At 38.2% G+C, this 17,902-nt stretch overlaps 1 protein-coding gene across 1 annotated transcript in view; it reads right to left on the bottom strand.

The window, feature by feature from the left end:
* The window catches only part of LOC124065712 (collagen alpha-1(XIX) chain), a 95,575-nt gene that overhangs the window by 72,051 nt on the left and 5,622 nt on the right, over positions 1-17,902 (bottom strand). Inside the window, exons 5-11 of the mRNA XM_046401362.1 lie at positions 14,161-14,284; positions 13,786-14,061; positions 13,077-13,157; positions 12,455-12,574; positions 11,088-11,150; positions 6,380-6,424; positions 3,277-3,321 (exon numbers count right to left, since the gene is read on the bottom strand). Coding sequence (XP_046257318.1) covers positions 3,277-3,321; positions 6,380-6,424; positions 11,088-11,150; positions 12,455-12,574; positions 13,077-13,157; positions 13,786-14,061; positions 14,161-14,284 — 754 coding nt within the window. The remainder of the gene's footprint in view (positions 1-3,276; positions 3,322-6,379; positions 6,425-11,087; positions 11,151-12,454; positions 12,575-13,076; positions 13,158-13,785; positions 14,062-14,160; positions 14,285-17,902) is intronic.

Below are 17,902 nucleotides of genomic sequence, written 5' to 3'. Positions count from 1 at the left end.
CGTGAAAAGAGTTGCTCAGCAGAGAATATCACCCTACTTTGTAGTTCCCCTCAGCTTCACAGAGCATTTTAGGGTCTTTCAGCTCACTCCTTTGGTTTTACATCCGTTTCTGGTTGACTTGCACCACTCGCATCAACACCACTTTCTGCTATAGCAGGCAGCTGTTCTCATGAAGAAAAACTCTAAAAACCTACTGCACACTACCTGAGCAGTATAAATAGGGGGCCAAATGAGTGACTGACTGGTGATCATATTGGAGCATTTAGGAGCTTAAGAGGATGATAGTTACCCCAGGAGTTACTGAAGACCAAGAGCAGAAAGCTAATGCTGCCCTGTAACTGCAGGATGTATAAGTAGACAACTGCTTTCTCACAAGTTTGGTCATCCATCAATCCATCCATCCATTTTTTATACTGCTCATCTGTAGGGATCACGGGGGGCTGAAGCCGACAACATCAACTTAAATCATGTATAATACTGTATGTTGGGTGATGTCTTTATTGTTTGTTTCCACTGCCCCCAAGTGACCAAAAAACAAACAAACAAACAAAAAAAACAGTCAATATATATTACTTAAGAATTGTAATTTGCTGAAAATAATAAATAAACTCCTTTAGTAATTAGTTGCCACTGTCATATTCTGTGCATCCAGTATATAAATAGGTCCACACAACACAAAGTCATGGTAACTTGGACAAGAACTATCCACAGTGGATGTCTGCAATACTGGACAAACTAGCCGACTACAAGAAATTCTTTGTATATAGTCTGAATTTCTAAACTTTTCTTGGTTTCAAATCACTCAAAGAAGTGGGGAATCCAAGGTGAGCTATGTGGGAAATTCATTCTATAGGCCCAACTGCCAATGTGGGATGCACAAAGACAAAAACAAGTAAGTTCTCCTGCTATCTCCAGCTAACCTCTAGGAAAACAGGTTTGCGTCCCTGCCCTGTCCTAGTAGCGGACACACAGAGGTGAAACTGATGAATCTTCATTGCAATCAGTCACTGCACAGAAATGAATGATTGATTAGATGAATGAATAATTTTGATTAGTGAGAGGATATTGGCCGAAAGTGGAATTGTCAGTTTTCATATTTCTGACTGAATACTGCCATTAGAATAAGATCTCATCTCAAGGTTTCTGACTGAGAACCACTGACAATGATGCCTCCTGGGCACACAGAGACCAGAGGGGAGCAGGACAGACTCTCGACCAAGAGCCTTGGCCCAGTGCTGCCAACTCAACAACTCACCACACTTTTCAGACATCCTCTGGGGACGTGATAACTCTAACTAACTCTGGACTCGATGTACTGATATGCAAACGACATCAACTGGTGACTTCTAGAAAAGTACTGCGCAGCTGCTTTTCTTGGAAAAGGCCTATCAACACAGTCTCAGTTTCTCCGTAGTGAACAAGCCTCCAGCTGTTTCCAGTTTGTGTCCCACTGATGTCCAGTCAACTGGAGCACAGGGTGGACCAGTGAATGAAGAAAGAAGGGCTGCTGACAAGCTCTGTCATTGTTTCCTCTTGATTGCTGTAGCACCAGGAGCAATCAATGACAGAAACATACAGAGCCTGATCCCAGGAATCTACTACACTGGCTCTCTATTCACTCTTCTATTATAGTTTGGGTAATATTATGACTGCAAATCAGTCGGTCTCTGATGAGGACAGAGTTAGTTTCCAATTAGGTGGTCTCATTCGCTGTCAAATTTCTATGTAAATAAACTTGATTGCATTATTCGTATGCAAATATAGGTGTGACGTCAACTGGCTTTTCAAATTGCCAGTAGCTACTTACCTTAGAACAAAGAGAACCACACTTGCTGTGGCAAGACAAACTAAAGCTCGGGCTTATAACCTAATTCTGCATTTTCTTTTTTTTCCCCTTCAGCCTGAATTGTACTTTTAATGGTTGTATTATGGGTTACGGCACAATAACATTTATTCACTGTAATCTTCTTAGTGGATTCAGGGAAAACAGAATAGGGAGTGATGACAGAGGAAAAGCAAGGAGGAAGTGTATCCTTCCTAATTGTCCAGCTTCCTCTTTCTCTTTTAATACCTAAAATTCTGCTAATATGTTTTATCTATTATTAAATTTGGTAAGTGCCATAGTATGTGTTTCCTAATCAAAAGGATGACATTTTAATTTGTCGCTGAATAGCAGTAGTCTGTCTACACTGATAAAAAATGAATAACATAACCCAAGCTTTATGAAATCAAATAAATTATTTGAGCTGTGCACAAAACTGCACTTTTAAAAATTAGAATTTAAGGCTTAGTTATCTCCTCTCTACCTCTTCTTACGAATGAGACAATGCTTAACAAATGACATTTCTACTTAATAAACTATTCTACTGCGTTCTGACAACTTTTCAAAGTGTCAGATTTTTTAACAGATTCTTCTATAAACTCAATGCGCTCTTGTAACTGTACTTTTAGTACATATTTAACAACTGTGCTCAGTAGTTTATGTCTACCAGACACTGTACTTCTTTTTTTACTGAGGCTGAATACTCTTTCAGCTCCACATGCTTGTTTATCTCTGGTTTTCTTTACTGATTTCTCTCAGAGTTACTGTTAGGGCAGAGTGCAGGTGCAGCAGGGAGGCTGATTTCTGCGGCAGCTGTTGGCCTGCTCAAGGGGTGATGGTGATGAAAAGAAGTCTCTTTATTAAGCCACTTTAAACTGACCATCTGCACAGCAACCATCTCCTGAGATTGTGCGATTGTGAGCAAACTGTACTCTGCACTCTCAAATTCTGTACAACACAGAAAACCACTTGAAGAATTTAAAGGATTGTTTGCACCATAAAGAATAGTAATTCATTCCAAATGCATTTGCATTTAGATAAGAGGGAGAAAAAATCATTTAGTCATAGTTCCTGTTGTGGTTTGCGTCACATACATTAGTTTCATCACTGCAGCCAGATTTAAAAGCATGCAATAAAGTTTGACCTGCAATGACAGAGAAGGGACTTTCAGTAATCTGAAAAATTAGTTTAGTCCATTAGTATGCCAAGCCTATGGTAGCATACATATCAATTAATTTCACTGTAGAAGGACGTTGAGGGCTAGAAGATGCTTAGATCTACTTCATACATGACAGGCACCTGAAAACAGCCACATAGAAAACTGTGCTTCGTTCCTACCCCCAGGGCATCACACAGAAAATGAAAAGCCTATAAGAATTGATTCCCTGACGAAACGAGATCTGGCTGATGTGCTATGTATGGAATATATGTCTGCTGGAGATAGCAGTACTTACCTTCTCCCCATCGATTCCCTTTTGCCCTTCTGATCCAAGTTCCCCCTGCAATCACAAGATTGAAAGTTAAAAGGCAAAGAAAAGAGAAGTTCATACTTTAATCTTTTTTTTTTTTTTTTTTACCTTTATACACAGCAGGTTTAAACAAACAAACACAGTTCTTTCATACCATCTTCCTATTAAGCATTATTGGAATCAACCAAACAGTTTCCAAATTCCAAGCAAGATAAAGGAGGGACATGGTCACTCTAGAAAGCTTATTTTCAGTGTTTCATAGATAAATCAGTTATTAAATACATGAGAACACATTCATTCACAAATATTCCATTTTTACAAAATGTTTGCATACATCAAGGTAAGGTAAAGCCAGGTCAGTTTTATTTATAACTTTAGCTATACATTTATAACTCAAGATCATAAATTTGCCTCAAAGGGCTTTAATGTCTTCACACCATCTATCTTTAGACCCTTGATTTGGATAAGGAAAAATTCCCCCAAAAAATCTAAAACAGGGAAAAAACAAGCCAACAGAGAAGGGATGCCTCTATCAGAACAGCTGTTTATAGATAATAGACAATGTGGCAAACTTACAGTGTGGACATAATTATAAATTTACTTAAAGAAGTAGGGTGTTTCACATATCAGTGGAGTCCCTTGTTGCTTATTTTGTAAGCAACAAGGGACTCCACAATCTAACACTATCACAATCACAACACTAGAGACGTGGTGTGATATTTCTGACATCATCGCACATCGCAACACACTCTATTCTGTTCTTGAATTATTGTGGATAGAAAACTGTCTGCATTCTGTATACAGATGCCAAAAGTGTGTCCCACATGCACAAAAAAGAAAATCTTTCAAAAAATAACTATCTGTGAAAATAAAACTGTGCTAGATAGGGGGCATGAGAGTATTTAGAACTTTTTATCCTGTGTTTAAAGGTGCCAAAAAGTTATGTACCAAACTCTAAAATTCATTCACAACTCCTCCAAATTGAGCTTTGCAAGGAACCACACATTTGCACTATGGCAACATCAACACTAATAACACATTTGGGAATCAGACACAATATTCCCAGGAATATTGATAGTTTGGTGAGCTCATTGCATCATTTCAGATTGAACAAAATCTATCGCATACATAAGATTATATGTTGTCAAGGAATAAGCTGTTAGAAGTTTATCTCCACAAATATTTTTAGGATCACTGATTATTCTCGATATACCCAGGCCTTACTTTCCTAACACTCTGCCAGAAATGTGTGAGATTTCTTGGAACTTGCTGGCTCTCTTATTAGAGTGTAACCTATACAGTTTCATGACCTCAGCTGGCCCATAAAACTCAAGTAAATTACCATAGTACACTGTCCAAGGGCAACTATATCATTACTCTTATGATCCTGACAGCTGCATAAAATTCTCAAAACATGGCTACCAAAAGAGCCTGAAAATATGTGTATCTTAGCTTCTGTCCAAGGACACTATTTGGTAGAAGTGCCTTGTACCATCTGTACAGAGCATGTTTCCACACATTCATAAATGTAAGGTGAAAGACTAGTGTACTACACAGACTAGTCTTATTTAGTAATAGTGTACTATGTATGACTAATATGTATAATATTACACAAATTCACAAATGTGCTATGCACAGAAAACAGGTTTCAACATCTTTGAAACAGAAAAAAATAATTGAAAAGGAATTGAGCTTGGTGTTAGCATCACTGTCACTATTACTGGTACAGCTCTTGATGTGGACTTTTCTTGTGCAATGTTGTGTAACAGAATAGCGTTAGTACGCTCTTGAACCTCACCTCAGGGAGAATGAGTGGACAAAACTGTGCCATTAAGTGTTATTCCACGCTGTCTGTATCAAGGTTCATCAGCAGAAGTGTTACCCCACAGTGAGCTGAACATCTTCACTGGATGGGTCCGGGATTAAGCCATTTTCCATATCAAGGAACGATCCTATATACCACTGATAGATGAACTGCTTCCCACAACAGCATTCAGTACTAGCAATCACTTGAATGCAATGAAATGTCTAGAACATAGAAATTTTCCCTTGTTATGTAATTTTATCCCTCACCTTTTCTTTATAACATATGAAAGAAACAAAAAGATAAGTACTGGCATCAGAGTAAGTGGTGCTTCTTGGTCAATGGACACACCCTCATCCACTAAAGGGGTTCACCCAAGATACCACATTTGATGGTCTACAATTTCAGTGGTGACAATATCATAGAGTGCAGTAAACAAAGAACAAAATAGTGGTCCAGGAAAAATGTCATTAGGATGTAAAATCTCAGCAACACTGAAGTGCAACACAAGCACAAACCGACTTCAAAGGTTTATTTAAAAATATAGTTCAAGTAAAGTATAGTGAACTCAATTTAAATGTCTGTCTCCCCAGCAATGTCTATGACTCCTGACCCCAAGTATGGCCTGAGGGTGTAGACAGTTACATATTGCCGCAAGTACCCATAAAGGTATGAAAGTCATTTGCTTTTCATCCAAAGAGTTTCACCAAGAAGGTATAAATGAGACACTGAGACTAATACTCAAAAATCCAGCCCCCTCTGTGCAGACAACCCGACTATCTAGTAGAAGTCGCTAGTGCAGCGACAAGGACACGATCCCTTACTGGCTTCCCACCCAGGAATACTGCCAACTGTGTCCAGTAGGGTCCCTGGCCAAACCAGCAGCGGCATTGCTTGGGTCTGAACTTGTGTCCCTGTAGCAGTACCATTCACCCTGTGCCAACCAGGCACCCACTTGCTGGTTTAATTTGATTTTGAGATTGCTTTGTTTTCTGCATCACTGTGAAGGGGTCAACACAAGGCAAGGTAGTGATTCAGTCCAATGATGTTAGAAAATCAACTCTGTGAGGGGCAGTGACAGATTCCATAAATCACTAAACAAAAAGTGCCACCTGCTATTCACTTCATCTGAAAACCACGCAGTAAAAACAAAAATCATTTTGAAAATGTACAACTTCGACAGTTGAGTTCATGTTGATCACAGCTTTAATCGCAGCTGTAAGAAACTTTAGGGAATTTTTTGAGGGTGCAGTTTTTAAGTTGTTTGATCAGTGAGTAGCCTACCTTTTGTCCTGGGTTTCCTTGAGACCCGGCCTCCCCTGGATCCCCCTGTGACAGAAAGAATACACAGAACAGTTAGTGAAAGGTCTCTCGTTCACACATTAGCGAATAGCTTTATGAAGGCTTGTCATTTCGTCGGCGATCTTCCTCTTACAGCTGTTCCACAAGTTCATGCTGACACAGTGGCTCGGCAGCTGTAGAGCAGGATACTGTTTCCCAACAAATGGAAAGCACAAATCTGAACCTTGTTAAAGTCCATTATATTATTTTAATAATTGTCTTATTTAAAAAAAAGGCAGGACAGGGCAAGAAACGAACAAAAATAAAAGGGTATAACTATACAGTGCAGCACAGGACAAAGCAGAATGAGAAAGAAAAGCAAAGGGAGCAAATTGTCCACAATATTGTTAAGAGAGTGAAGATGAAGGTAGATAGTTAAATTAAGCTAACAGAACTTGCTGCAAGCTAAGAATCTAATTAAAATAATGCCTATTTATGGTCACATCTTCATTTCAAGCCCCGTTTGCTAGAACACAATAGAAAGAACAGGAAAATGTGGCCTAACTCTTCCATGGGTTATGAATCCATTATTCTTGACAACATATCATGTTTATCTTTCATAAATACTTCACGTTTGATTTTTAGTAAGTGAACAACTGAATATATCTCAAGCATGCAGAAAGATGTAGTTGGTTCCATGCAGTCAGAAATTAAATGTTTATTAAACCATACAAGACAATAGAAATTCACAGGTCATTTAACAAGAATAGATAAAAACAGAATGCATATGGGAATGTACTCCTGAAGTGCTTTCAGGTTATTCTACCTTTATCTAAATGCTCTATTCAAGCACTGGCACAAAACCCTTTTTAGAAAAACCAATAACATTTTAACACTGATGAGTATACTAGGAACAATCGAAGGTTTTGACAGCTCATCAAAATTCAGTGTCAGTGCAACAGCAATTCCTGGAGTTATTCATGTTGGAGGTACAGTGGCTATAAACTGAATTAGAAGGTACTAATTGAAAACACAAGCCATAAGGGCATCATAGTTGTAAATGGTGCAAAACAAATTAAGGGAATTGTAAAAGAGGAAGAAGTTTTAATTTCTCCATTACGTCTGTGTTTTTTTTTCCTTTTGCATGTACATGCTGGAGCGGTAAATCTAGTAATACCAGGGTTTATGTGCAAGGCCATAGAAAATGGATTTCCTTTCAAGTAAGCTGCATTCTTATAACCCAATCCTTATCTGTTTAATTTCCTGAGGGATTCTGGATTAATCACAGCGGTTTAATCCCTTTGCAGTGCATTAGAATCCTCCATCAAACTCTGACTGTAATGCAGGATAGTACTTTCTGTTGGAGTAACACAGCCTACGTAATCCACACACACTTTCCCAAGAAACCCGCTGTGTAGGTCACAATGATTGGCCTGCACTTCTCATTATGGGTGTTTTAAATGCTCTAAATTGCCCAGATGTCTTTGATTAATCTCTACAAAGTCAAGCTAAATTGTTAATACGTATACTCTGACTACTTTTTAATCTTACAGATTCTCATGTTGGTAATTGAAAGTCTCTTGAGCTCACCTTATTAACAGCATTTGTTATGACTTTGTTACCTCCTTTTAATGTATTATGAGGTAAATCTAACAGAGTGCAGAACCGTTTAAGTCACAGGAACTCTCCTGCAAATTTAGGGATCAATATGAATTAAATATGCTTTAACAGAAGTGCGCTGCTACCTTAATTTACCAGACAGATTAATGTGCAGCAAGGTCAAAGTGAGTAAGATTAAAGCAATTACTATTACATGATATTTATATGACACTGTCAAAGCTTGTGGTTTTGGATACATTACAGAGATGGCTCAAAATCAATTACTTTTCTGCTGTTTTTCTCACACGGGTGGTGGCATGTGAACAGGCAGAACATAAAAAAGTGTTATTTGATGATCAGTGACATTTTCCTGTCGTCAAGTATCTGCTGTTCTCACTCAGAATGACGATTTTGTTCCAGCTGCTAACTTATAAACATCATATCATGTTACCATGTCAAACCAAGATGGTTTATTTCTAGTTATTTACTGGTAAGATTAAGTGTGTCACAAAAAAAATCTACTGCACCTCAGTCTATCAAACATAGCAACTGTGCTTTCTGTTGAATTTAAAGTGAATCTCAAAGTGCCACGGTCAGTGCACTAAATTGGTAATGTTGGAGTGGCACTGGAGCTGCTGTGTCCGTGAAAGTGTTTATTTCACTCATCATTTAAAGAAATGTCTCCATACATGGTATGTTCTCCACACCGAGAGTCTTCACCTCTGATGCTGCAAAAACTATTTATTACACCAAGCAAGTACAAGAGGAGATGAACAACGGGATTAGGAGGAAGAGGAGGCTGAAATGAAGAAGATGAAGAACCTCTCAAGACATGTGGTGGGAGGAACACAAGTGGAGAACTAGGTCACAAATTTGCACCATAATCACTTTGTCTTTACAGGAAAATAAATACAAATGAATATTGAATATTTCATCATTTAAGGAAAGAATTCTGTAGACAAAGCAAGAAATTTTAATAACTCCGGACTGAGCAAATGTATACAGTAAAATAATGCTAAAGTAATAACAGCAATATCTTAATTTAAATATGCTATATTTATTAAACAATTCAACAACCACAGGGCAAAAAAATAGCTTAGATTGGTGGTACTTGTAGAACTGATGCTCATTTATAATAAAGAGCTGCATAAAAATAATAGTGGAATGTTAAAAGCTCACTGTGCCAGTTTGCCACCACTAAACTAAAGCGCTTTGTCTTGAATGTATAGTCCCTTCAGGTTTTTCTTTAACTTCATTGACTTAGTGTTTAAGGATGTAATAGGATTTGTTATGAATTTTTTTGTTCGGTAAGTAAACAAATGGTGCCAAGTATTGATTTGTTGAAGATCTGAAATTGGATTTCAGATGTTAACGGTATGAGTCACTGACTCACGGCACAAGACATGGCCTGCAGAATTAATAGAGAAAAAGTGGAATGGCCTGTGCTCCTGAAAATCATGTTTAAATAACTGTTGAGTATTGTCACATAACAGCTCAGTGATCTACAACTAAATACACTAGTCTGAACAGATGTGTAGTAAGGGTCTTGTTGGATGTGCTCTGGTTCAAAACGAACTTGTGGAATGCGGAAGAACATGTCACAGTGCTTACTACACTTTGCATGCTGTCTTTTGTGAAATGTTAAATTGCCTGGTGCATTCTTACCCACTGAATATGGTCATATCAATTAGCAACACCACCTTCACTCTCAGAGTGCACATATTTTGTCACATTACAGCTAGAGAGCTGATCCCTGCTTGGTCAATCAAGAGTCATCACAGGCCAATTAAAACGCAAATCTGAGTAGTACAATCTGTTGCAACATTCAGTGCAAGAAAATGGGTTCACATATAACCCATTTAATATACAAAAAGCGGTGACTGTTTGAAGAAGTGCAGTGGAGTTACTGAAGCTTTAAAGCTTTTTTATTGTCTAAAAATCTTTATCATCTATGATTAATTTGACAATATCTATCTATAATGTCAAGTCTTCAGTATCCTGACCAGGTGTCTGGTAGGTGCTGGTAGTACAAACAATTCACTATGTAGACACCACGAAAAGGAATCCCAAATTCAAAATTACAGTGCTGTGCTCCACAGGTATAATGGTTTTACACTCATGTGTTATGTTGCTTATGTGCCATCCAGGAATAAGTGGTTTTCCAGAAACAAGAGTCTAACGGTCATCCAGCATATATTAATCCCACAGCCACATCATGGTAATTAGGACATTGACCCCAAAAGCCATCTGGTCCTATTGGGCATACAGTACCACCACCTGTTCATCCCTTTGAATTCCATTCATAGCTGAACACATTCTCCCTTGGGTCTTTTTTTTAACCTTGCACAGACAGCTAGGGAATACTTTTTGTCTGAGTATTTGATGGTTCTATTACGTTTTTTGTCATCCTCCAACCAACCCAACACCCACAATTTTCAGTAACCGGGCATTTACCATTTACAGAACCAGCTGTCTATTGAGCTGTCATGGAGAAATGCTTCTTCCCTTGCTGAACTACTTATTTTTCTAGTGATTGGTCAAATGTATGATTTCCCACTTCACCTACCTTGGGAGATTTGGGAGAAAATTCACCTTGTGAAGGTAATTGTATGGTAGCATATCTGAAGGACCTTGACTGGTGAACATGAAACTTTGTCAGACACTACAAGAAAGAGAGAGGTGTATCCTTCTTCCTCTGGCAATCACTTTATGAACAAGAATGAATTTGTTCTGCAGGGACTTGCTCCCTGTCTTGACATTTAAACCTTGTAACTGTCCAGGAAAAACAGTCGTGCTGGCCACAGAAAATACCCACAGCAGCAGTTGAGAGTAACAATTTAGAAAAGAAATGTATGGTTATTTACAACAGGGGACAAAGCACAGTGGCCCAGTGATAAGACTCTCCACGATTAAATCAATGTTTCTGCATTATGTATGACTTAGAGTGACTTGTGGATGTTGAACATGATGCTGTCTGCATATGTATGCCTGGACTGCAGAGGAAATGTTGCATCTCTTACATTCACTTAACCCCCACATGTATCCCTTTTTAAACAAATACCAGGAACAAAATAACATCATATTTCAACATCAAAATAAATATTGTTCATACCTTCTCTCCTTTATCACCCTTTTGTCCTGGCAGTCCAATTACACCTGGAAGACCAGCTTCTCCCTGTGCACATTATATACATTAGTGGGATTAAAAGATTTCCTGCAATTAAAGAGAAAATGTGGCCATTGTCATTGTATCCCCTCATCACACATGTTAATAGCATCGAGATAAACCCTGGACAGTTTGATTGTAATTCTTACTTCTGATCTTAAGTGTTCACAATAAAGCACATGTACTGTTGTGTGAGCCACTCTTTTGATCTGGGTTTGTTTAATTTGTTGTGCATTCCTATTGCCAAAAGAGGTCACTGAAAGGGGGACTCAATAAAGAGAAAACAAACAAACAAACAAAAAAAAAACAGTTTCAGATAAAAACAATATTGTGTTTATTAATAGTATAAAACTTCCATCATCTAAATTCATAAGTTCAATAAATTGTGTTGATGAAAAAACTGAAAAAGCCTCTAGGTTGATCATCTATTACTTACTGCTTTTGCAATGGTGATACATCATAGATATTATATAGCACACTGATATGGAGTAAAAGCTGCTATTATATGGATGTTGCACATACAGGAATATACTAAAGGCTATGTTTGTTATTTGTTCAAGTGGTTATGTTAAATGAAGCCAGGCTACTTTCTTCTAACATTTGAGCATTCTGTATTTAATGGTGCTGACAGAAAACTACAAACAAATTCAAACACAAACTAAAATTTTACAATGTAGTGAGTTCTAACAGTAATTACCCTAGAGGTAGATATGTTACCAGTAAAATAATCTATCTTTATAAAAATGTATAATCTTTATTATTTGAACCTATTCTAATATCTAAAGTCCATCTCTACTGACAGAAGTAGCTGAAATGTTTGTATAGCAGCACCGTGTTCTAATCCTGAACTCCAAAATGTTGATTTGACTGTTAGTCTATGAAAAGTTGATTATGTTTGTAACTTAGAGGCAAAATGTAAAATTCATAAAAAGACTGAGTGTGGAATTGGACATCACCTTAGAGTTGTACCATCTGCTCCCTTCAAAGAGGGCTTGAAGCTTTCAGGTTTTAATTTGCATTTCCATCTTACATGAATATTTGCAGTTAAAAGACCAGTTTTCACAAATTTATAGCAGGGTGTGGATTTACCATACTTGGGTTTGTGAGAATTCCAGCTGTGTTTACTAATATACTGTGGCTATAGTGCCTTTGGTGAACGTCCAGGAAAACACTTTTGGTATAAATGTGCTTTAACTGGCTGTTTAGTGTCTATAACAAATTGAGTGCATGCAGTGTAAATCAGAGCTGGTTCAGTTACAATAGCCATTACATTTACTCAATTAGAGGCCCTGGTTGGATGGCATTGATTGTACCTTCTCAGATGGACAGTGACATCTGTCAGTTGATGGTGAGGCTGGCTGAGTTAGCATCTGAGGGAGCTGGGCAGTAACCAGGGGAGGGGAAGTGCCATTAAACATCGTCTTGGCTTCACACTGGATCAATACAGAAATTTCACCATTTTAGACACCTTTCTTTGTCTTGTTTACAACAAAAAAATCTCCAAGATCCACTGTAAAATGCACTTAAGTCGAGGTAACCTGGATTTTAGATGACAGATATTTACATCAGGCCGATAATAACAAATATTAAATGCATACTGTCCAGTGAAACTTAGAAGGTACTATGTGGACAAAGTTTGACAGGATCCTCTCAAGGTTGTGACAATTCCCTCGGAGTAACTATACACTGACATAACAGCATGCTTATTGGGACATGTAATGGCAAAAGGTCAAAGGTCATCTCTCCATTTGGAATCAGTGTAACTTTAGCTCTCAATGACTGAGTGATGATGGAAAATATCTGTTATTAAGTTTCCATCTGGGGACGCGTACCCAAATGGACAAAAAAAATTTGTACTTTCATTGTCTGATCAGAGAGTGGGTGGTCTTACTATGGTGAAACATTATAGCATTTTTTTTTTTTTTTTTTTTTTACCTTTGGCTCGAGTAGCTCACAACAATTTTCCATTTCAGCCATATAAGGGTCACAGTAGATCAGAAATTGTTTCACCTCAACCTGTGGAAAAAAAAAAACTCATTAAAGGACCATTCCAGCATCATACAACATTTTCATCTTCGCGTCATGCTCTTCTTTTCACTGACAAATGCCTACTCTGCACAGCACAGTCTCATCAGCTGTCAGCTATTCTAGTTTGAAGTTGCCCAAACACTGGCACTCCCATAGCTGGCACAGTTTAAAAAAACATCTCAGCTGAAAATATGACCTGAAGAAATGAGTTAAAGCTCTGCACGAGTTGCAGCTGCTTCAGTGTTCAAGCTGAACCCTAGATATTTTGTGGATTTACTGGCTTACATTTTTACAAATCATGTGGACTAAAAAGTCAGCTGTTAATGCTAGTTAAGTTCTACTCAGAGGCATTGGGTGAAAACATGACATAGCTGACCTAATGTTTTCTGAGCACTTTAGGCATCTCTGAGAATGACCATTAACACCTATGACACCATGGAGGATTTACACAGATTAAGGAAATGTGCTCACAAACTAGGATTTTGAAAGAATCAGGACTCCTTTTCAAAGATTTCAGGGAAAATAGTATACTATTGATCAAAACTGGAGATGAGTAGAAAAACTAAATCCTCAAATGACACAGTATAGATTGAGCTGAAGTTTGCGTGGGGCATACATCCACAGGCCGTCCATCCTCCATTCGTGTGGTGATGAGAGTGCGCCCACTCGGGTCAACGCTATCCTTTTCATCAGTCAGTCTCCTTTCTATTAGCTTGCAGTCCATGTAAATGGAGACTATGTTGCTCTGTACAGAAATGCTCAGCTTGTGCCACTGGCGATCAAAGAGGGCATGTAGGTCACGGCTCTTAAAAGTGTAGCGGAGGGTGTTCTTCAGCAGACCCTGGGAAGAAAACTCCACCGTCTTCTTGCCACCATCAACCACAACAGATACCTGAGGAGCGAACAAGAGTTTAAAAACAGGGTTCTGGTCCATCCTATCATATTCGTATAAGTATATTTGTATGACATCAAAAAATACAATGTGGCCTACCTGACTGCTTCCCGACTGGTCGAATATCTGCCAAAGATACCAACGGTCTTTTTTTGTAGTTCTTCTTACCCGAATGATGGTGACAAGGGAGTATTCGCTTGATAGCCCATTTGGAAATATTAGTCTAAAAGAAAACACATACATACAAGACATATAAGATTGTCAGAGAATAAGGATATTAAATTTACCCTAAACAATCTTACAAATGAAAGATAATATTGTCAAGTGCATTTCCCAATATTGAATGTTAGCTCTTTGAAAGCCTTTAGCTGTTGGACAATGGACCAGCCAATCAGCTTCAACGATCGATAAAACATTTCAATATCCTCTCACCACAGAGAAATTGACATGGATAAACCTGACAAACTTGGTTGCATTTAGCTTGATGAATTTTATATTGCCCCCCACAGTCATTCACATAGTGAAAACATATAGAAATTGATCCCAAGTCACAGAAGCCAATCATTCACCTCACTGAGATACAATGTGCTACTGTAATAGAGTTGCAGCTGCCTAGTGCTATGCAGCTATAGGTTTATGGGTATGACCTCGGCTGGTATGTAAAGTCAAATAACAATTCTTAGCTGAATATATGTACCAACAGGAAATATGCAAAGAAAATAGGGGATACACGAGATAAACAATATCATATTTCAAACCACACCCTCTCATTGGAATTATATCTTATTCAATAACTCACACCTCCCACCCCCTTCCTAAATTTATACATGGTGTAAACACAACAGCAAAACATTGTACCCTTCACAATACTATATATAGCCTAACCTTAACTCCAGACTCAGATTAACAGTCAAAAAGTGGAAGAACATAAACATAATAAATCAAGATCAGCAAAAAATAATAATAATGCAATGATAAGGTCATTGAGAAGGCAGAACATGGCCTGTGGGAGGGAGGGAGAGAGAGTTTTCTCAGACAGGTTGGAAATTAGTTTTCACTCCAATACATCATCTCCTATTCTCTCAGAGCTTCATACCCTCTTCTATTGTGTCCCTGAAATTCTTTGAGATTTCAGTGTAAACGGTACATGACTAAAATGATAAACACACCAAGTTAAAGCTGGAAAAATCAAACGCTTGTCTGAGAGGCAAAGGACTGGGAAGGTTATTTGTTGCCCAAGGGCTGAATGACTATTTCAGCTGAAAATCAATATGAAAAGTGGCAGGGCAATTTATAAAAATTGGGATTTATAAAATAAACTCAACACAGAATGCTTCCATGTGCAGTAACTGCTTGTACCAAATGCATTACACATAATGACAAGAGGTAGGGAATAACACAAAAGAAAATGTGGAAGAGAGCTCCAACAGTATATGCACTACATTGCAACTTAAATGTAACATAATAAATTTAAGCATGTTCAACTGAGATACTCTGCAGAATACACTGCAGGACTGTTTTTTGTTCATGCCCTGAAGTTTACACCCTTCTCTGCAAAGTCTCCAACGAAGTCTGCTCTTCTTTCAAAACATGGCCCGTCTTCAGTACAGTACACTTGATCTCTGAGGGCACAGAGGGTTAAAGTTCTTAACCTCGTGTTGACTGCCATCGGTGGCTAAATGGCAAGACCTGGGGCTCAAGTGTAAGTTGGTTTGAACCCTATATATCTTTCTTTCTTATATCTTTTTCTTTTGAAAAAAGTGATTGAAAATGCTTCTGCATGTTTAAATCCTGTAAGTGATGATGAGTGAATGAGAAAGATCTGTGGTCACCAAAACAGATTTCACCATATGCTCCTTGCGATTCTGCCAACCCTTTCTCTTACAAGTTCCATTTGTGTATAATGACTTTGTAATGGCAAATATGTTTTAGAAGAAACATAACTGCCTCCTGGACAACATTCAGTGACAATGTTTTGTTCCAAAGCAAGATGTGTGACATTCAGTTTACTACAGGCCTGGATTCTAAAAAATGAAGTAGTGAAGCATGGTCCCAAGCCAAACTTCTGAAATAGCTACAGCAGAAGAGCAAAACAACATCTTCTTGAGTAACATGACTAAGAAGACTTGTTCATGTGTACTGGATATTATAAAATAGCACACATAAAAAAAGAAGAACTAAAGAAACAACCTGGCTGCCACCAGAGTTAAGATCAGAACTAATTCCATTTTCACAAGGAATGACCAAGTGCTTTCTGGAAACTATCACCACTCTTGGAAAGTCTCTCTGACTATGAATATTGCTTGGCTGACACTACCTCTTGTATAATCAGACACAATGGTTTGACAGAATGTCACAACAACACTACCGGCCTGGGACAGAATCTCCCAGAAGCGGATTTAGTGTCCTGGCTTGTAAGAAATCCTATCCAGCACAATTCTTTAAAATGAGTCAAAAAGGAATCAGATTGCTGTAGCTGAAACAATCAAACCTCAAATGTTAGCCTAGTTGGCTCACATCCCTATCACTGACACCCAATCCTTCAATTGATCAAAGTGGGCTCAACCATGCTGGTTTATACATTATATGCATCATTCATGCTAGTAAGGACTATAACTTCCTCTCAGCGTGAGTCTTCTTTCCTGTTTAAATGTGGAAGTGCTGTGCTTGCCAGGCTGATAAAAGCATAATCTCGTGCTCAGCTGTCATCTGGAGGAAGAATATTTTATACAACTGAGTGTGCACGTGTGTCACTGCAGTGTGCAAGATGACTACGGTATCATCATTCCAGTATAAATAATATGTTTTTTTCTGCCCAAATACAGAGGATAACACTGCAATACAGACAGACAACAGACAGCCAATAACAGACAAACATGTTCAGAAATGTGTGATCTGCCACCATGACTATATGGTGTAAAATTAATTTAGAGTCATTTGTTACCAGCGGTCATCATGGGATTGTTTTCACGAAATGTGAAATTGTTCATCGGTAGAAAAATCATTGTCATAACAAAAGTGCTTTGTCACAGCAGTTGCATCTTTTGTTTTTATTGTGCTGAATCTGCCCTTCTGTCCCCGTGTTCAGCCACTCTTTGCTTCTCCCAGGCCTGTGCAGACCATCAGTGCTGCTTTGTACCTTTTCTTTCCAGTTTCAACTGTTCCTGTTAACCTGTGCATTTTTGGCTACTTCCCATTGGACTATCTGCCTTTGCCTGTAAGCCTAAGTAGCATTTTACCATTAACATCACAAAATTCTTCATGTCTCGCTGGTTACCATTTGGGTCCTTTTCTTTGCTTTCACACCCTCTGACACAAGTTTCAATCCTCGGATGTGGATTTGACTATAAGCACAATTAACTAAGCCCTCCCCGTGCTGCGAGTGTGCATGAGACATGATTTTAAATATGTTTCTTAACAGAGAATCAAAAAGACACTTATAATCTGTATTTTTTCAAAATAAATTAGATGTTGATGATTTAAAAAAAAACAATGAGTCAGCTTTAGAGTATTGATTGCAGTGTGCACACATGATTAATTAACTGACACAAGAATCACAAACCGCCAAAGCTACAGACTGATAAACAAACACATGTCCTGGTGATCTGGTACACTTTATCTCGGTCTCAATGGCTCCTTTGCATCTACGTTTCAAATGAAGTGTATCTTCAGCATCAACCCATAATAGCTCACTGTACCCCATTTAACATTTTGCTTGTTAGAAGTTGCTTTGATGATTCCAAGCACACAAACCATATCATGAGATGTTGTGGTCACATTCAAAGAAGTGTTAATTGCATTCCCATTTAGGAAAAAATGATTTGCCCTAATCTTTAACAGA

Source organism: Scatophagus argus, chromosome 10, assembly GCF_020382885.2.
Source record: "Scatophagus argus isolate fScaArg1 chromosome 10, fScaArg1.pri, whole genome shotgun sequence".
Taxonomy (NCBI): Eukaryota; Metazoa; Chordata; class Actinopteri; family Scatophagidae; genus Scatophagus; species Scatophagus argus.
This window is presented reverse-complemented; position numbering and strand designations above follow the sequence as displayed.